The 25,555-nt window shown below is 37.7% G+C and overlaps 1 protein-coding gene across 1 annotated transcript in view; it reads right to left on the bottom strand.

Moving 5' to 3' along the window:
- Positions 1-23,743, bottom strand: part of LOC139717028 (Krueppel-like factor 6) — a 91,791-nt gene extending 68,048 nt beyond the window's left edge. Inside the window, exon 1 of the mRNA XM_071628542.1 lies at positions 23,510-23,743. Within this exon, the coding sequence (XP_071484643.1) occupies positions 23,510-23,611 (102 nt within the window). The 5' untranslated portion in view covers positions 23,612-23,743. The remainder of the gene's footprint in view (positions 1-23,509) is intronic.
- Positions 23,744-25,555: the final 1,812 nt, after the last annotated feature.

Below are 25,555 nucleotides of genomic sequence, written 5' to 3'. Positions count from 1 at the left end.
AACAGGAATGGAGTAAATCTCCAATAAGTACACTTCATCTAAATCTAACAATAAACACATATTTCAAAAACAGAAATGGCAATCCATCTGCATTGGTCATCTTGCAAATTGGAAGTTTTCAAGAAAATAAGTTTGAGTACTTGATTCATCAATTATTTCTCATGAGATAGTGCTCGTCTCACAAAATTATATTCTTGAAGTGAGTTTCATTATTCAACTGGTCCTTTGGCTGTTATCTCTGTGTGTTTCTGTGCGCATGAATGGGACACATCCACTGAATAAAATAAAGATGTATGAAATCTAAGATCAGCTCAATGATAATTTTGTTTTGTTTTTTCCCCGGGGTCTGTCTTTTCTTTTTTTTGTGGAACATTTGGTCGTAGGCTTCTGCATTTAAATGCTCAGCACGAGCATCATTCCGTGGATGAGCGTGCCAAGTTGCTGCAGTAGTTTACAGCCTGGAATTAATCCCCGCTTGACAGCCCTTCTCAAGTCGTGCATCCATCAACTTTTCAAATCCCATCTTTCCAGCCATCAAGAGCCAGCAGTGCTAGTCTCAGCCAAATGATTTTGATCAAAATTTGTTCCCCTCCTGCCCGTACCCCGTTTTTACCCCCTATACTGCTTCGACACGAATCTGCATGGTTAAAAGAGGTGTTTGCAAGCATGAAGTTCAGAATCTATGTATGCTTTATGCAACTATTCTCTCATTGCCTTGGGCTAGCAAAGCTTAGGTCAAACAATGATGTCAATATTTCTCTCTCTCCACCTCTATTTCCGCAAAGAATAGATTTCATTCCTTTTTATTGCAGTCCCTCCATCAACTTCCCCCAACTAATCTCTCTCTTTTTTTTCCCTCCCTTAAAATGATGATAAAAAACTGGCTTTTCTACCAACAATAGCAGAGGAGTTACTGACCTACATAACAAACTGGCTAGTATTGTCAACACAGACACCAACACAAGTTCTGGAATTCTGCCTCATTCTTCACTCCTCTTTTATGCCTTCCAATGACAACAGCCAGCCTCAAAAGAGGGTAGAAAGTTGTATAAATGATACAGGCTGTCTGAGCACTATATTCTGCCAGTTGTATGATGTACGTTCTGACCAATTTGTCTTCAGAGGCACAAACACTCAATTCATAATCTTGTGGAGAATAAACCTGGCACATAATGAAGGCTTTAAGCTCCTAATATCTACTGTCATTATCCCAGGGCCTATTTTCCATCTCTTTTGTGATTTATCATTTCCCCCTTCAACAATTAATGGACACTGATGCTCAATCAAGATAAAATTCTACATCATAGTATGGAATTGCACGGAATCCCATCCTACTTTATAGTACTGATTAGTCTCCTCCTTAGGCACAAATAAATTAAAATTTGATGCCAGACATGCATCTGACCACTTACATTTTAACACTTGTTAGAGGCCCAGAACAGATGTGAAAGTGTTCCTAGAATAATTGCAACATTGTCCTGAATAGATAATAATAGATGTTTTCTTATTGAATAATATAGGCCTACTACAAATCTATGCGACAGGCATTTTGTCTGAGATAAGCATAAACTATAAAATGCTGGTCCAGATTATTAAGACATAAAGTAGCCACCGCCATCCATCCATTATAAACGTGCCAGTGAGTAAAGGTTTGTAAAAATATTAGCCTTTACACCAATTTCAAATAATGTTGCTTTAAAATTTCAGGTAGATTTAGTTCTTGATGTCTCATCTCATATTATGATAGGAAAACAGTCGAAATGAACCTTCAATTTCTAAAGTGTTATAAGAGCCATATCTAAAATAAGTATGGCTGGATGATCTTTACAGCTTTACTCGACACATTAATACCTGATAGTACTTTTTTTAATGCATGTTACAAAACTGCATGGAGATTTCATGTAAAATTTCATTCAATACAGTGCACTCCCATTATAACAAACATTGTTATGACGAAATTCCGGTTACAACAAAATAAAAATTTACCCCATAACAATTATCCCCTCTACGTTTTTTATTGTTCATCTATTTGGTAATAACGAAATTTCAATATAACGAAAGAAAACTGCCTGTCCCAAGGACTTCACTATAAATTACGGGAGTCCACTTTATCACTCTTTATGAAGGACTAATTACGGGAGTCCACTTTATCACTCTTTATGAAGGACTAATATCACGAGACTATCACGGAATCTGACACTGCTTCTCACGGTTCCGTAGCGACGAGATGCAGTCAGACCAATCAACCATAGTGACCACTCACCCTGGGGGATGAGGAGAAGATGAGCTAGAATGCATCATTTGAACAGCTTAATTGCAAATATATACGTCCACTTCCCCAACGACGGCTCTTGGCAGCTCTACTGTGTCTTATGCACCCTGCATGACCATCATACTTTTTAAAAAAAGAGTAAAGTCTAAATTTGCATCCTTTTTTTCCCTTTAACTTACAAAGAAAACCAACCTCATTTAAAGTAGACATATGCATATCAATATTTCATAAATGTCTTGTACGTGGTTAACTGCTCATGAGTGCTTAAAATTGAATAAATAAAGAAGAAATACTACTGCGTTTTTAATTTTCTGCTGTTCGTCTTACAAACTTAAAGAATTTTCATGTCTCCTATCTGATCTATACTAAGAGTGTGTGAGACACAAATTCACCGATGCACTGGTCATAGAAAAACTCATCACAGACGGCTCTATCCCATCATCGCATATCATTCAAAGTTTACTCGGCCTCTGTTGGTGTATTGCTGGCATGGAGTCCAGTTGGGAATTCACCACTATCGGCATTGCACCATTCTACCCTGACACCCAGATCCTGCTCAGAACAGGAAAGGCACTCTCATCTCCACATGTCTACCACTGAACGAGAAAAATGCAAAAAAAAAAAATACAACAACAACAGTAACCACATGACCTCACAGGAAGGAATTGGTACAGGTGTGGGTAACAGGAAGAGGACTTTCAATATCTTAACAAACTATGGAAAAGGCAATGGTAAACTCTACACTGCTGTATCTGATTGAGGTATCCTTTACTGAAGCTATGATCCCTACTTTGCCAACTTGGAGAAGGAAGTTTCAAGCCTATAACATTTCATTACAAGTTGTTCCTTCTCCTTCAGCAAAGAGAGAACATATGATAAAAGCTTTATTTAGAAGGGGCAAAACATGAATGACTTCCTTATTGGTGATACCAAATGAATCCTGGAACTGTATTCATTTTGAAGGAACCTTAGCAGCATTAGTAACTTCATTCTAACTCTATTTTAATCATTATTATATGAAGAGTTTGTTTGCAAATGGAGATATTTGCGATTAAAGGTCAAGAAAAATAAAGAGAATAATAAGAAAATTTTTGCTTCTTTTGACCATAACTTCAAAAATGTACCTTTGTATGTAGTGACCAATATATCATTTAAAAGGTATTATTTTGTACTTTATGACAGAGACCGTACTTCAAAATATTCAAAAATGGACTTATCGGTTTTTGCGAACAAACTCTTCATATTATCTCAAACATATGCATTATAAATGCATATATTGGTGAGATGACAACGGGTCCAATTTATAAAAGTTTGATAATGTGAATGTTTCTGGTTTCACAATCTGCTGAGAAACAGTTGAGAGATGCCAAGGCAGTGAAAGCAAGATGCTTAGAGGAGAAATTTTACAGCAGAGATGGAACCCATGCTGCTTAATTCTACTGTTCATCTCATTCATGCCAACCACAATCAATCTATAAAGACAAAGTCAACAAGGCATAAGAAGAACTCACGAGAGGACTTTTTCTCCTCCCTCTGTTTTACTTTAAATCACAGGTACTGGACACTTCAACGCAAAAAATCTCTGGGCTTTAAAAAATGCCTACCATGTCAAGCAGAAAAGGACTTCTCTCTCTCTCTCTATCTCTCCCTCTTTAAATCACAGGTACTGGACACTACAATGCCAAGATCTCGGGGCTTTAGGAGATGTCTACCATGTCGGGTAGAGGAGGATTTGCCTTTATTTTAATTCTTTATAAACAGTTATGTCTTTTCAGCCAACGTCGCCTCAGACTGGCTTCTAAGCACAACAAATGAGCTTTGTGGGAGGGGGGTGCCATGGGGAGGATAAATGAGGTGCTAAAGCTGGCGTGAAAGAGGGTGAAAGGGAGAAAGCTTCGACTGTGGACATCAGACACTATTCTCTCTATTTCTTGCTCTCCCTCTATTACCCTTCATTCTATGATCCTCAGATGGGGAGGGGGGGGGGGGGGGGGGAGCAAATCAGGATTTGTAGTGTCCCCTGGAAGTCGGAGCCATTCATTCATGAATTGTCCCTCCTGGAGTGGGTCCGAGGACGGTATTGATTGAATGCTATTGAGAAGCTCCTAGCCCCCTCTCTATTCTACCAAAGTCATTGTACACGCACAATTGGAGCTTGAAACGGGCAGAGATTTAAAGGACCCCCCCCCCCCCCCCCCCCCCAAAAAAAAAAGTCAAACAACAAGAAGAACAACAAATAATAGAAAGGGAAAGAAGAAAAATCTGAAGGAAGTCTCTGTCACTTTGCAGAGTATCAGTTACATATGCAACCCTATTCCCTATAGTCCCTGGAAAATACATTTGGTACAAGGAAAAAGAGAAGGAAAAGGCATGAAAGACTTTGCCGGTACTACTTAAAGTCAATGAACTTCATCTTCCTTGAAGTATCAGCTATTCATTAATTTTATCCTTTTTATACTGTAAGATCTATAACAGCGGCTCCTATCCTCCTCACTGATAATTGTCAGCTCAGTCTCAGGAGGAGCAATTTGGCTCTAGAGTTAATGCCGGTGGATTACCATTAATTCACTACCACTTAACCCTCGGGTAGCTTTATGAATCGTGGAAAAGCTAGATGCATGTATGACAAATGAACAGTGTATAGATGGCCACCCTGCTCCCACACACTGGCATCTAATCATTTAGGCCCTACCAAGAACTCTTTCCCAAAGTAGCATTTTCCCTCTAACCTTCAAAGGAACACAATTACTCTAAAATAATGTCAACAGACACTGTCAACTTCAAGAGAAACATTCAAGGAATCTTCACGATTGGATTCCAAATAAAAAGGAAGAGAAAACATAAATATTTTCATGTGGACATTTTTTGTGATAGAGGCATTTCTGGTATTAAAGAAATAAGACAGCACATCCTTATATCTAATTCCCGTGGGTAAATTGATAGCTGCAGTAACTCACATGCTATTTAGGAAGCTGTGATATTTTGGACTGAAAATGGCCAAACTCTTCTAAAAATCAAAGCGCGAAAGAACGAGGAGATAAGGATCTTAACTGTAAAATCCAAGAGAGGAATGTTTGCGGTGAGTCCAAGATCGGATGAAAGGGTTTGTCTTTGGCAACTGCAGTTCAAGGGCAAAGAAGATGAAGATTTAAAGTCATTGTTCACTGAATTTCCTGGACAAAGTGAAGTGAAGCAGGCATGACTCTAATCTGCCTGAGAGGGCAAGCCAGATTTAAGCCTGTGATTCCAGAGTATGCATTCAGAAAAAAGAAGAAGAAAGCCCTAAGTACAGCCTCTATAATTTACTTTGAATTAGCCATCAATTTGAGCGGTATAAGCCCCTGCGATGCTAGAGAGAGGATAGCCCAGAGGTGCAGACGTTAATGCAGATTATCTAGCCACAAATTCTCAGCCCCTTTGTGAGTTCTCTTTGCGGGGGACAGCATCATCTTAAAAGTGGATCCCTCATTCCACCGGTTTCTGATAGTCACATGGGTACATCTTCACCTATCTCTTTCACAGCTTCACAAACATGGAAGCCACATTCATTTGTATCTCTCAAGCTCTTCCTGCTTGAAATCAGAATATAAATTCTAATTTCTAATTTCCAAAGTTTTCTAATAGTCAAAATATGGGCAAAAATTCCCTCAAAATTTGACATTACAAAGTGATTTTTCTCCCTCTCTCTGTCATCTACAAATGATTATGAAAAAAACTTGAAGAGTTTGTTTGCAAAAACCGATAAGTCCATATTTGCCAAATGGAGATATTTGCGATTAAAGGTCAAGGAAAATAAAGAGAATAATAAGAAAATTTTGGCTTCTTTTGACCATAACTTTTCAAAAATGGACTTATCGGTTTTTGCAAACAAACTCTTCACTTTTTCTCACCATTGTAGAAACAGAATTTCATTTGCTGCCTAAGATACAATATGATCATAGTTTGAATTGGCATAACATTCATCTAGGCTAAAACTTTTTGGATTAAAAAAAAAAAAAAACACAAAAAACTTCTATCCATGATTAGACGAAGAAGTGCAGCATTTTACTTTGAGTATGATGGTGAGGTCCCTCACAGAATATCAATTGAAGATCGCAATTTCAAAATCAAGCCACCGTCATGCCGTTGGTATCAAACCAAAATAATAGTCCAACATACACCTATTTGTGTAAGTACTGCTCAACTTACACAGCCAATGGACATGTTTCTGGAAAGATAAAGCCAGTCTACACAACAGGAATTTGCCCCCATCACTTCCTTTTGTGGCAGTACCTTCAATCTCCATGAATTTTGCATGGGATAGAATTCTACTCTAAATGTTGTCAACAACAACTGTGGCAAGCTAACACTAAAATCAAAACTACATGTACCAAGAAAAAAAAACATTGCACATAAAGCTAGAACTCAAACAGAAAGGCAATTGGGGAAACTACTCCTGAAAATATTACAAATTTATTTCCAGAATGGTCTAATTCAAATACAAAACACCATGTCATATCACATGACAAGATATAAATGTTTAACAAAATTTAGCCAGTTTTATCGCTGAAGTGATTTTTGTCACCGAATCTGTACTCTCAACCTTTTACACAAGTACTGCAAATTACATGGTACTGCCTTCAGATCAGGATTATTGCTTTGCTAGGTGAATAAATCCACATGCCCTAATCTTGCCCATAGTTAAAGAAGCCATATGCCACAATGACTAACTGTAACCAGTGATTACAAATCCTATGAACAAATGAAGCAAGTATACAGAAAAACCATCATGACAGTTTGTGTTTTGTCAAGCAAATTCTGATTAATAGCATTAATTTAAACATCCAAATGTCATTAGAAGTTTGTTCAAAGAGTGTACGGTATGAAATGATGGAGAACTTGCTTCTGGGCACATATTGGCATGGTCCTGGACAGTAGAGCATTATATGTGACTCAGCGGCCACAAATGCCTTAGTACTCTTTAATACTTTATTCCTCCATGATTTAAATGCAACGAGGGGGAAGAGATCCGGAGAATGAAGGTGCTTGTAGTGAGAAGAAGTGAGAGAAAAAAAATCACAGGGCAGATCGGAATTTTCGTCTTTTCTTTGAACACAAAAGTAAACCTGGAATCCATTCTTCCGTAAAGAGGCTTTTCGCTTTTGTTCGAAAAGAACCGCAATTGTTGCATGCCATAGAAGCCGGCCATTCATGCCGTAGTTAGAGCTGATTGACTGGAATACACATTGTTCGCAGGGATAATGTTGACCGTTGAAAGGAAGAGGAGTGACAGGGAGACAGCAAGAGAGAAGGAGAGACAGAGACAGAGAAGGAGAGAGAGAGAGAGAGAAGGAGATATTATGTCAGTGTGGGAAACTGTACAGCTTTGGGACTGGTCTCAAAGAAATCATTGTACAACATAGATGTATAAATCTATTGGGACTTCTCCCAAGATGAATACTCTTATATACAATGTGATCAGCCTAAACACATTTTTTCCCCTTTCTCTTTTTCATTTTTGCATTGACAGTATCACTGGTGTTTACCAATTTTGACAAGCTAATTCAAGTCAATCAAGAGGAGCAAAAAGAAAAACCACCAAAAAAAAAAACCAAGAAGCAAGATTGACAGTAATATTCCACAAAGAAACATACAGAAACATATTCCTTAGACAAGCCTCCCTTCCTCTTTACCCATTATATGAAGAGTTTGTTCGCAAAAACCAGTAAGTCCATATTTGCCAAATGGAGATATTTGCAATGAAAGGTCAAGAAAAATAAAGAGAATGATAAGAAAAATGTTGCTTCTTTTGACCATAACTTCAAAAATGTACCTTTATATGTAATGACCAACATATCATTTAAAAGGTATTATTTTGTACTTTATGACAGAGACCGTAACTCAAAATCTTCAAAAATGGACTTATCGGTTTTTGCAAACGAACTCTTCATATCTTGTTGCAAATTTCCACTGCCTTCAATTCAATGCTCATTTCCCTGAGCGAGTTGTGTCTGCATTTCATGTATTAAATGGAATCGAACAAGAAATGATACTGTGCACCCATGAAAATAACCGCACTAAATCAAGGAAAATGACAATCAAATAACGAAACTCCAAACAAGAGTATCAAACTGAAGAGTTCAGATCACTCTCAGCTAAGAGAGTCCTCACACACACACTCAAGTTCCCCACATTCACAAACTTGCTCATTACAAGCTAATACTCCCAGGTCTTTCTAAAACAACATCTTCTCTGCTTTCACCTTTCTTGTCTTGTTTTGTTTTTCCTTAGCCTCTCAAACTCCTGCTGTCTAAAAATAATAGAAAGTGGGAGGAGTACAAAAACCATTAACGGCCATTGATGAGCATTCTCGATTTGAATGTCAACATTTCACTCTCGGAATAGATACATAGCTTCGGGACTCAAAACACGACAAAAATGATTTGGTTATCAGTTTCTACTACTCCATACGTCATTTCCGACTTTCCTGTCTGAGCTCCCAATGACTTTTTAGGAATATAAACAAGCAGAAAAGTACAGCATCTTCAAAACTGTGAAATAATCATCAAAATTTAAAAGGAAAAGTTGGCATTGGTCAGCTCCAGGAAGAAGTTTAGATACGCAATCATGTAAAGTGATATGAGGAAGGAGTGATGGGGGATAATAAAGCAAACATAATACTATCACATTCATATGACCATAAAAACAATCCTGTTTTATATGATTATGTTCCCTTGCAAAGTCCCATCTGCTTTCATGCACCTCTTCACACTTAGGATATTGAGAATACATCCATGACCTCCGTAGGATATGGCTGAACTGAATAATTTTGGTGGGTCCTGGTACAATTACACACCCGCTGGGCAGGCCAGGGCAAAGATTATGACTATAGTCATATGATGGGCATTTGAGATCAGATCTCGGGGAAATAAAGAGAGAAAGAAAGAGGCAAAGTGAGGAAAAGATAGAGATAGATAGATAGATAGACAGATAGATAGATAGATAGATAGACAGATAGATAGATAGATAGATAGATAGATAGACAGATAGATAGATAGATAGATAGAAAGAAAGAAAGAAAGAAAGAAAGAAAGAGATAGATAGATAGATAGATCAAAAAGATAGATCTATAGTTAAAGATACAGTGTAGAAAGAAAGAGAAGTAGAAACATAGGTAAACCACAGAAAATGAAAGATTGACAGATAGAAAGAAAAGAAAGAATAACAGGGTGAGAGAGACAAAAATAGAGAGTATATACATGTATGTATGTTTGTATATATGTTTTCATTTGTGTATTTATGTGTGTGTCTGTCTGTCTGTCTGTCTGTGGGTGAGGGGCAGAGAGGAGGGAGAAGGAAAAGGTGGACAGCACAACAAACACAGCCAAATGTCGCAGCTTGATCTCCGTGGGATCGGCGAGCACAAGGTCAATCAGGAGATGCTCCTAGAGGCTCCCCCCACTGAGGGCGTGCTCATCCCTGCCGAACTTTCTCTCGCCTGTCATGGCGACCGCTGCGAAGGGCTGCCAGCCGTGCATGCAGCCCATAGACTGAGCTCAACAGGGAGCGCTGGATGACATCATTTGTTGTGATTCAACACCACACATGGATGCATACTTTCCCACCTTGCACTTGAATATTACAATCTCTCACTCACTCGCTGAATATCTCCCTCTCTCTAATACCCCTCTCTCTCTCTTTCTTTAACCCTGTTCTTTTCGCTCTCTCTATTTCCATACATTTTTTTTCTGCTTCCACTGCTCCAGCCATTTTCCCACCCAGATCGATCTACTCAGATTTGATTCATGTGCTAATAATAAATATCTACAGCTATTAAAGTATCAAAACATTTTTAACTTCACATGTTTACATAAGTACACAAAGTGTAGGTATTGGCAATACTATGTTATAAAATAACCATCCTCCCGTACTCCTAAAAAAGTGATAAAAATCTCCACATTTTGTTTTAAAAATGGTGCATATATGTATGACAATATTAAGCTGACATAACAATCGAAAAAAGAAGATTGGTTGGTCAGTTTCCTTCATGTCTACACCCCACCCTCACCCCATCCCTCCCCTACTGGTGATGATGACCACCAAGAGGGTCAGATTCAAAGAGCAAACATGGGGCGGGGCTTGAAAGAAAGTTGTCTTTTAGTCCACACCCATACCGCAATTCACACATTCCTACCACTTGTATCTATTTCTCTAAAACAAGCTTACTTTATTTGAGTAACACGACTGTGCTACAAGCTCTTGGGGTAATAGTAATGGTTGGAAAATCTTGTTCTTGCCTTATCACACAAAAGGGAAAAAATGCCACTTATTTCAAAACTAAAACTTCTCGTCTAGCAAAATAACAAATTTTGCAGGACTCCAGCAGAGAACTCTAAATATGTTGAACAACATGCAGAAGAAACAAGATGAAACGGTGTGAAAAACAAATATGCGGTTGGTTGGAGTCTTTGTTAAACATCACTGGAGGCAATCACCGCATTCTAATTACTCTGTAGCATTCTTGTTTATACAAAGCGCTTTTTTTTTTCATTCACATCAGAACCTGACACCTTCCATTAGGAGCAATAGTTATTGTATACTTGACTCTTAACAGACACCATACTGTGTCACTGATAGCCTCTATAGGTGTTTTCACATCAGCCCGATGTTTCGAAATAGCGCGCTATTTTCTGACTTGGGAAGTTAAAAATATCTCGAGCTTGGATTTTAATCGGGCTGATGTGAAAACGCCTTATATGACTACAAAAATCCGCGAAGCTACATTGTATGGCTAATAAAAGAGTCCACTGTTGTTGTTTCTTTTGGATTCGTCTTTTCTACGTCAGAGGATGTCATGACCACACAAGCCCCGAGCACACTCACGTTTAAAGTGTCTTTGGAAAATATGTGTTATACCAAAATCAGCTTGTTCTCCGTGGCTTAATCATTTAAAACCATGAAATGGCTCACTTCGCAAAGTCTGTGAAAGTGGTAGCCAAAATGTCCTGTTATTACTTTCTTCATATGTTTGAGAAAACAAATTTTTATGTCAATTTCATTGCACTGACTAAACAAAATGACCACTACAATGACTGTCAAAACTGCTATCATTTTTTTTCTTTACATATATCAATACTTCCCCAAATCAGAACAGAACAGAAACAGACAGACAGACAGACAGACAACATGGCAGAAGGCAATTGCTATTTCTTTGAAGATCTATGTAGAGTGCTGCATGGTATGTCAGAATAATTCGGAATTTTTTCCTTTGTTTGCAATATGTCTTCGAATAATCCTCAATGGGACACTCTGAGAATGAAATACTTAAGCGGGTATAAAAGAGAATCAGTGGGAGGGTAAGGAACTGTACGGGTCACATACCATTCAATATTGATTGGTAAGATAATAATTTTAGGTAAACATTAATTACAAATGCGTGGAGGGAATTTGCAGCCAATTTCCGCCACTGTCAATATGTGTATGTTGAATTAGTGCCTACGCACATTTGCGGTTGGCATTTGGAATGGAGGATGTAGCGCAAGGAGAACAACAAAATCTACTCTAAGGGGTTGATACGGACCAAAAACTAGAGGTATTGACTGTAATGAATGAGAGTAGTAAAGCTAACACAAAGGAGCCTTTCAAACTTTGGCGAGTTGGTGGTGCTATGTGTGGGAAAGTCCTTTGAGTGTGGCCTTCGCCGTTTTTCTCTTCAGGTCCAACGAGGCGTGATATCCGACGAGAACTAGATAAATACTGCGTAATGAAAAACTTATACCCAGGCGGCATGTTCGACCATGTGACGAAACACCTGGGTATACACTCTTTCTCATACACACATTATACACATACAGGGGATCGTATACACACATACACACAAACATACCCTCACACACATACTCTACACAGTACGCTGGGAACATGAGAATGCTCATTCTGTATTAACCCATTGAGGACGGTTTGATTTTGCTACAAGTACAATACGCATTTCCCATAGACACCTGCCCGAGTATACTCAGGACTCATCCTCAACAGGCTATTAACAGAGGGCTACTGTAGCTCCATGGTACAAGGCATAAAAAAGACAGAATTCCTTTTGTCATACACATAATATTGATCCATTACCAAGAGTAAAAAGAACCTGCTCATCTCCTCAACAAGTATCCACAAATCATGCAACAAACCATAAAGTCTCATCAAGTAAAGGTAATTTGCAACTGATTGTGCCAAAATGAACTTTCAACCAACCATTCAACCAATCCAAAAATAGTCCATTAAAAAAATAACATTAAAACTCAGCAGAATCTAAGATGTCTGACAAGTATGATTCACATGACATGATTATACAATGTAGGCGATGAGTTTCTCACAAAATTTGTGATATTTGAGCACAAGTTCAAAATCACAAATGGGCTAGTTATTCACACTTACTGCCTGTTCAATTTATCGTGGCCAGCTCTTAACTGCCAGGGAGCCTCTGTGACTTTCCAAATGCACATATAAATGAGCACAGCAGCATTAGTCACCAAATACACAAAAACTGGGTGAAAAGCACAATGTTTTCATGTGTCTCACATCGGGGCACTTGAAGGTATAGTCACAAAATATTCAGAAGCTAATACTCTTGAGGGAAGCGTTACCATGGTGATGAAAATGCACCTTGTCCTACGTCCATTGAGTCATACTCCACTCCTGAAATTTAAAGGCAAATTCGTTTCATGCAGAACTAGCATTCTAATATGACATCTTGACACTTTTAATTGTCCTGGCAGTCTGAATATTCATTCAATTCCTCATGACATATGAATGTAGACACAGTTATTTGAGTATTAAAGTGTTAATGGTTAATGAGGGTTTTTTTTTATTTTTACAGATGATATGAATAATATATTTATTGAATTTTTATATTGTATTGAATTAATTACAGGGAAATTCAAGTTTTATATGATATGATGTTGTGTATTTGTGATGTTGTGTATTTATTATGTTAATGTAATTGGAATTTGTTATTGTTAAAATGTTAATGTTGTTTGATGTAATTCATATGTTTTTTATGTGATGCATTATAATTTAGCCTTCAGGCTACTACTTTGCATGTTTGTTCTAATAAACCATTATCAATTCAACAATGTGCAACATGCTTCATATCGCACACAAATAATCATGTGCATTTGTGTTTGAGCACTGTCCCAGCTAAACTTGGCTTGCACATACTGTACACAGCATTAAGTTGAGAAGTGGAAAATGAGTCTTTTTTGCACAGCATTGAATGTCCTCAAATGCTATCAAAGAGATACTGAACATCTTTCTGCCACTTAATATGCATCATACTGTAAAACATGATATATTCGCGGCATGAAATTTTCGTGAATTGGAGCCGACAGCCTTTTTCGTGGCATGAAATTTTCGCGAAATGCCACTGGCGTTCAATGCATGTAGTGTAGACAAAAACTTTTGTGTGCATTTTAATTTCGCGAATTTCGGAGCTCGCGAAATTCGCGAAATTAAAATGCACACGAAAATTCCTTGTTTTACAGTATATAGTGCATCAGATACAACTCAGTACAAGATAATTGTGTAATGTATCATATGCAGCTAGGCTATTCCACGTCTTGTCGACAGTGTATCCCTTGACGTTCATACCAGCATATTTTTTGCACCCCACGAAAGATGATATATATTCCTCGTTCATCCACAATAATGGCTGTCATAATCACCATTTTGTGACATGCACCAATAGGCATTAAATGCAAATATACACATTTGACATTTTTACAACAGTATCTGATGTCAAAATAGAAAATAGGGGTATGTATGCATGTCCTTTTCATTATGACATAGGCAGCTATATTCTAATTTGCAGATTAATATGCTTGGTGAGCCCTATAGGGTAATATACATCTAATGTTGCTTCTTTTCATATTATTGGCAAATATCAGCCCTCCTGAAAAATCTACAATATACAAATTTGTAGTACTACAATGATTGATAAATAGGGATTATGTGGAACATCCACAATCTTGCAACACATTCAATACAAAGACTGAAAATCTCAACATGGTTGACTATCACTGGGTTTCAAAGTTTAGAAATTGCTTAGAAATTTGCTTGTCATATATATTGAAAGCCTTGAATGAGTTAATCTGGCAGGTAAAACTCTACAGATTTGCTCAGATTATATATGATGACTTCACATTATAATTCATCACTGTAGAAAAGACAATATGTACATGTGTAATCCCATGCTTTTCTTTAGTCTTTTTCTAGAATAGGTAGGAAAAGAACACTCAGAGTAAGGACATTTCTCTTTAAAACCCAACGGCAAAAATACTCATCCTGAAATCTGATACGTGATCACAACCAGCAAGAATCAGACAGACAGAATGAGCAGGCAGTGGGCCGCCACGTCATGTGATCACATGTACGACAACACTACTGCAGGCTCCGGTGTTGTACATCCTCACAATATACATTGTACAATGTATGTGTTGTATGGTAATGTACATAATACAATAAAGAGAGGTATACCTCCGATTATATATGTCAGTAGACATATATAAAACTGAAGTGATCAAACTACAGTGTATCAAACTTGAACTACGGTAGTTCTCAAGGATTTTGCAATCACGCAAACCTGAACACTTCACTGACACACAACTACATGGTAGCTCCTCAGTTTAAATTACATTCTCATGTGTTATGTGTAGATTCCTCAATTACAATCTTCCTCTCATTTCAGAAAAATATCAACAAACAAAAGTGAATATATTTTTGTTTGAAAATTTAAGTCTCTTACCTTTATAATCTATCAACTAATTTTTTTCAAATGACAGCACATAAAAAAACAAGATTCTAATTTCTCTCCTAAATTGGTAAATTTTGTTACATTTAGGCCTAAATGCCTTTCTGATTTGGTGGAGATATAACTAGTTCCATTGGATCTTTCTCTAATATGTTATAGGCAGTCAAATTTAGTATTTACTATAACAAGCTGTTTATTTTGCTGAAAAAAAAATCCACAACACAAGGAGAAGTTATAATGCAATCATTGCCATGCGTGACTAGCTCAAAGAGCATTATGTCTCTATCAGATTCAGATAAGCACAACTCAGCCCAGATACTTGTACAAGCTCAGAATATAGCAATTACATCAGTGTTTTGAGATCCTGATTATTAATAGCCAGATTCAAATGTATAATCATATGCATGTAATATCAGGCTGACTCAAACATTCATATTCAAAAGAAGACACGCATGTTGTTCAGAAGATAACACATATTTACAATGTAATAGTCTACTGCTCTTGGGTGAGTACAATTGTATGTCCAAGGTTCCTTTTAAATGCTGAAGCTACCTCTTGGATGAATCATGAGCAAAGAATGTTGCTTTCTTCTTCTTCTTTTTTTCTTTTTTGGTCAAGTCATACACTGTGTGAGAAACGGAGCTGACTGTATGCAACCTGGCACGTAACGTGGAAATATTTGTGTTGGCTGAGAGCAAAGTCCGTTAAACAAGAAGTAGAGAGACGGTATGCCGTCTTCTCGAGCACTTTAAAGCTGTGAAGTTCACCAATACGTGTTCCCCATTATCAAATCCTCCCACCTACTTTCTCTCTTTCCTCAGAGGGTCAAATTGAACTGTTATCCTTTCCTTTGCATCCCCTCCTTACTTAACCTTCCAAACCTGAAAGACGGCACAGGATTCAAGTAAACACTTAGACAGGTGAAGAATATAATTATTTGCAAAAAGGTACAACAAATATTAGTCAAGAACAAATGTGTCTACCTTTCCTTTCTTTTTCTTTTTTTTTCTTGAGCAAATTTCTCGGAGCAGGGAGACTGTGATTAATGAGATCATCTTCTGTAGGTGATGATTGACTTTCACATGTCACTCAACTGAAGTGTCACACACAGGTCAGACTCGGGGGGGGGGGGGGAGATGAAGGAATCTCTATTTTACACATGCAGGGACAATACAATGTACAGCTTCTGACACTCATGTGCACACTGTCATGTTTGGATGGATCATTTTATAGATTTTATAGATTTATACTAGATAATCAAGGAGAGATCTTTAAAAATGTCACATAATTTTACGCATGTATCTCCCATCTCCCATCTTCATCTCAACCACCAGACTACGGACACGAATACATGTAAAAACAACATCATCAAAAGCCAAGCTGGGCAGGCAATACACATGAATATTCATAAGTCATGCATATTCAGCACCGAGAAAAAAAAGAATGTCCGCATCATCTCCGCTGATTTGAATTCGCCAAGAGGCCAGCAGATGAGGACAGTCAAGGCCATCGTATCATCTTCCAAAATTTTCCACCTGCCCCGGGAACGAATGTCAGTGAATCGCCAAGGATACCTGCCCTCTTCCACTCATCTACTGTGCACGAGAGCAAAATGAGACTCGATAGTATACAAGCGACAACATCATGGATGATGCATGTATCAATTTGAGAAAAAATAAACACCTAATGTATCTATAATGAGTATAAAGAGGCATTTCAATCCTACATTGTACCTTTGACATTGATGAATGATGTACACTGTATATATATATATTTTTTTTTCAAATCCAACTCTGAATGTTCTTTCCTCTACTATTAATAAGCCATATGGCCTAGGACATGCCTTCCTTCCTGTTCTCCAAACAATGATCATTGGGATCCACTTCCTACAAATTTTTACATCACTATTTTTTTTCTCACACATTTCCTCCTATGAGCACAAGTCCTAGAACACTTATCAATACATAAATCCTTCATATAATCTCACAGAAACTACCACATATAACAACTTTGCTGTCCATGAGATCATGATAAAAGGCACTTATATTCCTGGAAGAGGCATCTCACACACTAAAAGGCATTAATGTCAGTTGTGATCTTGTAATAAAAGGCAAGGAGTAATATTCCATCACGCCTGCATTTTTTGAAAATTCATTTTGTTTGAGTGTGTGCACTACGGGTGTCTTGTATTATGAATAATTTCAGGACTATATATTAACTCAGGCACTAAACATGACTTACATTGTACAACACACTGGAACTCATCTAACTAGGAAATATGAATGGGACGTACCAACATGTTTTTCTTTCGGAGGGCATCTTTTTTTAACACTGAAACTATACCAGGGCTAGGCCTTCACCACAGTGTTTTATATTGATAGAATCTATTCATAGAGACACAACAAGGAAGTTTGGACTGCTTTAATGCATATTTGATCAGCGCAATATGTACTCTGACATTCTGAGCGCTGTTTAAAGAAGGAAGCGCAAAACGCATAGTATGCACACTGCAATCCAATATTTATAATGAAGACAGACAAGGAAATGCACGAATGTAATGTCGCTGCCCCCCCCCCCCGCCACGTCATCTTTAATGTAAACATGGCAATCTGAAGTTTTCAGTTAAAGTCTGATCAGAGATAAACATTATCTGTCAGCCGAGTGCCCTGCCTCCAAAGATGTAACTAGGCAACCTACTTTTAAATGTCTCGTATGTACCTTGAGCTGTGTACACAACTATCACTGGGGCAGTCTCTCTCACTTGCCCAAAATAGATTTCACAAGCACACAAAAAGCAAACAGTTCTTCAAATTATGTTCAACTGTGGAGGAATTCATTTATAGCTGAACACCTTTTTTTCCACACACTATTGTGATAATCACATCCACAAGTTTAAATGTAAAAAGCATCACAAACATAATTTTCTTGTAATTTTGAAAGGATATACATAAATGCTGAATGAATATAGTCTCACACATTTACAAAAAGAAAACATGAAATGCATCTTGAGAATTATCAGTGTACAACAAAATGAGATTAAACCATCAAATTCTGTGAAGGTTACAAATCTGATATTAAAAGAAAATGACAAATGTTTCTCCCCATAAACTCGTTGGGGATTCGAAAACTAGAACACAGACTAACAAAAGCAAGTGCCAATGTGCCTATACATATTCAGTTACACATTGCTTTATGTCAAATTTACACATGTGCAATGTGTTAGAAAAAACCGTAGACACATGCGATATTAGGGTAGACACCTCACACAGAAAGAAATTATTGATCGCCATTTTTCATCTGGTCTGTATTACAGCTGAACAAAGAAGCCTCGCTCAACGTAAACAACGTCGGATGAATCATCGACATTGAAAATCTCTACGTAGTCCTCATTTGCATGAAAGAACACAAAGGGATATTGGTACAATCTCTCCAGTAATACCCTGGTAATTAGACAGCAACGACTGCACCAATATGTTTTTTATGCCATATATCAGATTACACACAACTGCATATAATTACACAACACCATGTAAGTCTAGTCTACAGCAAAGACCCTGGTAATATTGCTTTGGGGTTTAATTTTAATGTGCACTACCTGAACGTGATATGATGTACAATGTAACGTACGTGAATGATCTAACATTTATGACAAAATAACTTGTCATTTTAGTTCAGATTTGCCCATGTTTCCTCCACAGAAAGGATTACAAATGGAAGCTGCATATATTATGCAGATATTATGTTTCCCACATCTGAACAAAAAAATAAGATACCATTTGTGCAATTTTACATTCCATCAGGAAATGTGGTTATGCTTACCGCTACTATCCTGCAATTATCTTAATCTTTTTGTGATGATTTGAACGTTTTTAACGCCTATCACCTTGGTTGCATCGTCGATGACCGTTAATTTAAACGTGCCAAGAACAGCAGACTAGCAACCAGGCAGCCCAAGAGAAAGCATATGGCATGAAATAATGAGTAGTGATGGAATAAGGGGAGTCTGGGAGTGTGATGCCGCATGGGTAATGTGCTATTGTAGCATCGATCGGAAGGGAACGGGTCATATACCACTCATGAATGTTTATCTTTATCATGCGATGGTAGTCTCTCACATGACTGACACTATTTTTTTTTTTTTTTGGAAGTGTGCGATGCAATTTATCAATAGGGTTGAGAAGAAATGGTACTACAACTTATTTTCATTCACAATTATCACACAAACAATGTATAGGCTACAGAGCATACACTGGAATTTATATCATAATAAATGCCTGTATTTGGTTACTGTGTGAACACTTCTACGGCAATGGTATTTCTTAAACAATCATCTGCTATCTGTGATTTACTTTAGTTGCATGAGAAACTCTCATCATATCTATTATTATGACTTCCTTTGTTTCAAAATATATCGGTATGGGATAGTACATCAGGGTGTCATGTCTTTCACACGATATCTTGTAACATTAAACTCCACTTTCAGTTTTAACTGGTAGAATGGCAAGGGGATAATGTTTTAACATAAGAGGGCTTTTTTTTTCCATCTTTCACTATTAAAATTTGAGCCACAGATTCCAACCTTATCTGTGAATATTTTCCCAAATATAGTGGCTCACATTGCAAAGTGCGGTCAAATATTGTGCCGGATGCTCTTATCTCCGCAGGCATAGTAATTAATCACATGACTCAAGGCTTTGCCAAATTGCTGCATCACCTGTAATGAAAATCCATTTTGAGAGGAGAGACGCAAACAGGAAGTGGCTCTGTGACCTCAATGGCCACACGTGGCGGAAGGTCACGTTTCAAAATCCTGATTAAAAGAAGACCAACTCCAGTAACAAATCCACCAACACACAAGCATACACCAACAAAAGTGAAGAGTATTAATAACTTGTGAAATGTGGCTCAACAAGATAGCTGTACGCAGCAAAACCACGATTAAGATTTTATCAGTGTCTGTTTAACCGAAGACATAATGGGCAACATACTCGTCGTTCCCCGAAACCATTAATGTGCAATTTAACTTGCAACTCCAGATGTTTACTTTAATGTGTGTGTGTGTGGGGGGGGTAACAATGATATTGTACCATGGTCAACAGAGAACAAACATCAAGTTTATAGGCATATATATTACATGCTGGTGACAGTGTGTCAAATTCTTTTTGTCGCATCAATACCTTCCTAAACAGTGAGTGACGAGAGTCTGAGAATTAGACTAGCATCAAAACGAGGGGCTGAATTAACGGGCCAGCAATTTTCCATTGAGGAGTAATTAAGCTTCTACCGTACAGATAGCCTTGCTCCGGGCCTATACAGAGATACTGACCATGCGGAGAGGGAAAGAGAAAGGGGGGATCGAGAGAGAATCGCATTATAATTTTAGGTTTAAAGGGAAGCATGGGACGTGGAACTTACAGTAGGCCCACAGATTGGCAGCCAGGAGAATGGTCGGAAATGCACGAATGAACCATGAATTCTTGATCATCCTGACCAAACAGTGGTTTTTTTTTTCCCCCATAGGTTTCTTCCAAAGTGTTTTCGAACCAATCAGGTAGAATACAGCACAGAGTATGACATATGAAATGTGGCCATAAAATATGTCCCAAGATATCTGATCATTATTTATTCCCCTTCGAAATCCTTCTGGGAAATTTGAGTGTTCACAGAATACCAGGATAATATCTCATGACATGCAATCAACATGACGCAATGTCAACTCGGGGAGTCACCAAAACACCACAGGGCTGCCACATTGGTTGTTTGCATCTTCTAGAAACTTTCAAAAAATAAAATGTGACCACCTGGCTCAAAACTCACAAAAAGTAGGTCAAAATGAATTCAAACTTTTCTACATAGCTTAAAAGGGTAAGCTCTAAGCTGTAACATGATACATAACTTGTTAGGATTGTACCATCCTAAACCCATTCAAAAGTGATTGAAAGAAGAGAGGCTTATGAGGTGCATTTTTATAGAAAGGGGAGAAAAGAGGATTTACAGATTAGGGTCACTCAGGCGTGCTATGCACAATTGTTGATGAAAATCACAGCGAAAGCTGTGCCTGTGCGAAAAAAAATATATAAATGGTCCAGAAAAACTGCTAATATTTTTGTTATGGTTTTGTTTGAAGTAGCCAAATTTGACAGTAGGTTAGAGAAGAGATCACTCTCCAAGGTATAAGATTAACCTTAAAATTTGAGTTGGTCAAGTAAGACGACTATTTCTGGTCCATCAAATAGAATTCTAATCTGCAACTTTTTGTAGGTTCTGAGCTGGGTGGTCACAAATGCCCATTTGGGAGACATTCACAACAGGAGGTACCTTTAAATTACTCCTGGAGTCCTGGGGGGTATTTCATGAAGCATTTTGTTGGATTTTTTCTGACAAACAGTTACAAGCTACGGAAATCCTTGCATCTGATTGGCTGAGAGTAAATTTGCCCATCTTGACAAAATGCTTCATGAAATGCCCTCCTCCCCAATGGATGAAGGGAACATAGGTCCTATTAGTGGCACATAAATTCAATACATGTACAAGAGTGACTCAACAACAGCATGGCGACTACTCTTCAGCGAAAAATCCTACAATGCCACATTTGTGTCGACTCCATTCACAGAGTCATCACTTTCCACGACAGCCTCAGTGATGCAGGGAGGAAGCTGAGTGACCAGCAGGTTCTAATTAGGAGACAGGGGTGACATCATGGCGAAAGCTGTTACATAACATGTATCCGGCGACTACAGCATACACATGCCTTGTCATTGGCTGTCAGAGGCCATGGAAGTGTGTAGCTTCAACCTTCTAGGGAACATTAACAATCGCTGCAAGACAATACAAACACACTGCAGCCCTAGAAGGTACACATGCTTACACTTGCAGCACCAACTGCTATCACATATTATTAGTGTGCATGAGGCAGAACTAGCTGTTGCTACATTGTCTATAAAAGTATGCTCAAAATGAGCTGTCATTTTTTTTCTATTAAGACCCTGTTCATTTTTTCTGCAAATACCTACATAAACATCAATATCACACATGTTTTACAATTATTTAACACAGCCATAACAATCAGGTTCTATTAAACAGTGAAAATACTATGCACAATCAACTTTCAGTACATGCAGGGCCAATTCCATCATGGGACAGAAACCTCTTTTTTCTACTCTGTTTTTCATAACCAAATAACAGTTTCAATTAAACCAACAGCATGACCATCCTTCTTGTATCATCCTAATGCAGTTATCATGTAATTTGCATGCAGCCATCCCCTTTGAACAATTTTTAGTCAAATCTGTCATTCAGAAGACAAATTCCAAATAAACAGCAAGGGCATATTTTTTCATCTCAACCCCATTCCAATCCAACCATCATAATTCCTTCATACTCCACTGCCTCCAAAGAGGATGATTTCAAAATTTGATCCATTGGTGATTACACTTTCTTTAATACAAAAATATTAAGAAATGAAATATGATAATTAAGAATAACAAAATGTAACTTACGGTATATTGTAGAAGATTTATCTGCTTAGTGTGTGTTGGGCAATGGGGGAGGAATGAATATCAAAATAATGTTTGTGAGGAAAATGAAATATTTCAATGCAGAACTGTTGTAAAGTGATGAGTTATTACATGTACATTGTGTGCTTTCACATGTTGTCTGATATCTCTGTCAAGTGGAGCTGACATAAAACCATGGCTTTGATTCAAATGTTAGCCAACCATTTCAGATCTGCATGCAGGGAGGTGCTTTAAATAATATGGTTCCAGACAGGTTAATTTTATGAATCTTGTACATTATTCATGATTTGCATCCTCAGGAAATTGGCATGACCTGTGGATGCAAAAACATGTCTGCAGTATATGGGCCTACGTTCTAAATGTATTGCGTATGCGATAATCTTATACACAATCACATCAGATAGAACATGAATGATGATAGTAATAAAATGATCCACCAATACAATTATTCCACACGTACATTTTGTCAGTAAAGTACATCAATACAGACTACAGAGTCAGAGAAGCAGACACACAGACATACGACATTGATGTACATATACCAGCAATATGTACGAACCACACACACACACACACTCACACACAGACATCTGACACGCTCGTCGCTCTGTACACACAGACGAGGCAGACGATTTTTTTTTTTCTGTATGATTGTGGACGTGCTTACGAGCGAGCGAGCGAGCGAGGTGCTCGCTTTGCAGGCTAACCTATGGAGAAGGGCACACTACACGTGAGAAATCTTCCTCGATGAAGAGGCGAAGTAAAAACCTGCTAAAATTCCACCAACGCTTAAATGGCTGATATTTTGGTGACATCTTGAGAGTAATACCATAGATGTATCATATTCCAAAACATGCTTGACCTCTCAGGTCAAAAACAGAATATAATTGACTGAAAACACGGCGTAGTACTGTGATTTTCCGAATAATTATCCTGTACCTGACTCCATGTTTCCTCGACAGAAGGTAAGGCAGAAAAACAACCCGTTTCGCCGATAATTTCGAGCTCGTTGAAAATTCCACCACTGGGTAACGCATCCATTGTCAGGCACCGTCCAATTTCTAGTCCAGAATCAAGAAAACCGAGGGAAATGGCTCCAGAAATTCACCAGGTTTCATGCAGCTACCTAGCCGATTTCTAGAGTGACATGGGGAAATGTTTTGATAAGCCAGACCAGACCGTACGGACCGACAGCAAACGACCCGGCCCCCCTCGGTCGCTGCGCATGCACGGTGTATCGTGAATCGAACGCGGAAGCGAACATGAATATGCATTTTATGCTCATAAAGTTTCCCACACGATTGACCAATGGCAGTTAGAGATGCACCTGCTCTAAAACCAATTACCAAATCGACCAATTGGAATGCTTGTTTTATGGCAGATCCTATATGAATTATTCAACAAATCTGCGATTGGAGAGAGACCTATCGAGTCGGCTCCTTATTTGGTATAATCGCGATTAATATATCAGTTTCTATTTTTGGATCGGTATATAAGCTGGACGAGCTATCCTCTGCCAGGGTTTCAGTTGGGCATCAAGTTGTGATGGAGATTGCATCGAAAAACAACCATCTCCGCTTTCTGACACTTTCCCCGATGTATATACTTGAACTTACTTTAGTAGAGGTGTACATCATATGAGAATATCTCCTTCTCACGTTTTTAAAGAGACTAACAAAACAATGGGCTCTCTCAATTTTCATAAAATCATATTTGTGCTTGATTTTGCGGCAAAAGGGGGCTCACCATACATGACTTATCCTCTTTCTAACTATTTTCTAATAATTCCTCGCAATTGCGAATTTCCTTATTTTATTGTGATTTTGAGTTGCAGCCACATTTTGGTATTTCACAGGACAAAATGAATTACTCATTTCTGAGATCGCCTTACTCCCAAAGCAATACAGATGTTTTCATTAAAGTCGGAAGTCATTCACATTTTTTTTTTTAATCTATACCTCGAGTACGCAAAGTGATATTAAGGTGAAATGGTAAAACTGAAGTTGTTACTTGTATGGCGAGTATTTGTGATTAAAATAAACATGAAAGCATACCGTATACATTGTACACATTCACATATTTATGCATGTCTATGCACATGTATTATGCATAATAATATCAAAGAGATACTGAACCAATGTAAAATATATATATATATATATATATATATAACATATATATATATATATATATATATATATATATATATATATAATGTAGAGAGGGCGACATTTGAAACTACATGTAATGAAAAGAAATAACACAATTGATGCAAAATATGCGCATGAAATAAGATATGAATGAGAGAACATATTTATCGCTACTTTCAATCTCTCCCTCTTGATTTATTTTTATCGATAATGTTTCAACTGGAGGGGGAGGAAGGGGGGGGGGAGAAACCCAGTCGTGGGCCCTGTTTTATGAAGATTTATAATTGATTATATTGTTGAAATTTATCACGAGTCTATATGGCAGCCTGTGTTGTAAGGAAATAGATAATCGATTATATCTTTTGCCATAACGGGGCCTTGGTATCATAGCAATCATCTGTGATTTACATCGGCAAACTTCATGAAAAACAAGAAAACAAACAAACAAACAATAGATCTCAAAGAAGACATACTTCATTCAAAGGATCGAAGAAATTATGTGAACCCATCTATAACGAATGACATCAACACTGCCAGAGGTACAATTGTATGTAGGCCTACAGTATTTTAATATGCAACTCTAAACAACGTTAAAAAAAGTGCCTACAATAGTTAAAGACTTCATGCACTCAGAAGATTTGAATCGCTTTGAGTATGAACCTTGACATTTCATCATCGAATATATGTATCCAAATCTGGAAGATACCCATATACTGGATTTTGCTATAGATATCAGCATTTTCATCGCGCTAAATAATTGTATCGATTGCACTACAAATATCGACATCCTGTTGAATGCTGTTTGCCATTTTGTTTACACAGCAAATAATATTAG

The sequence above is a fragment of the Diadema antillarum genome, unplaced genomic scaffold (assembly GCF_040938485.1).
Source record: "Diadema antillarum isolate AM-2024a unplaced genomic scaffold, OU_Dant_1.0 scf00000071, whole genome shotgun sequence".
Classification (NCBI taxonomy): Eukaryota; Metazoa; Echinodermata; class Echinoidea; order Diadematoida; family Diadematidae; genus Diadema; species Diadema antillarum.
The sequence above is the reverse complement of the archived record's forward strand: the minus strand, read 5'-3'. Positions and strand labels throughout refer to the sequence as shown.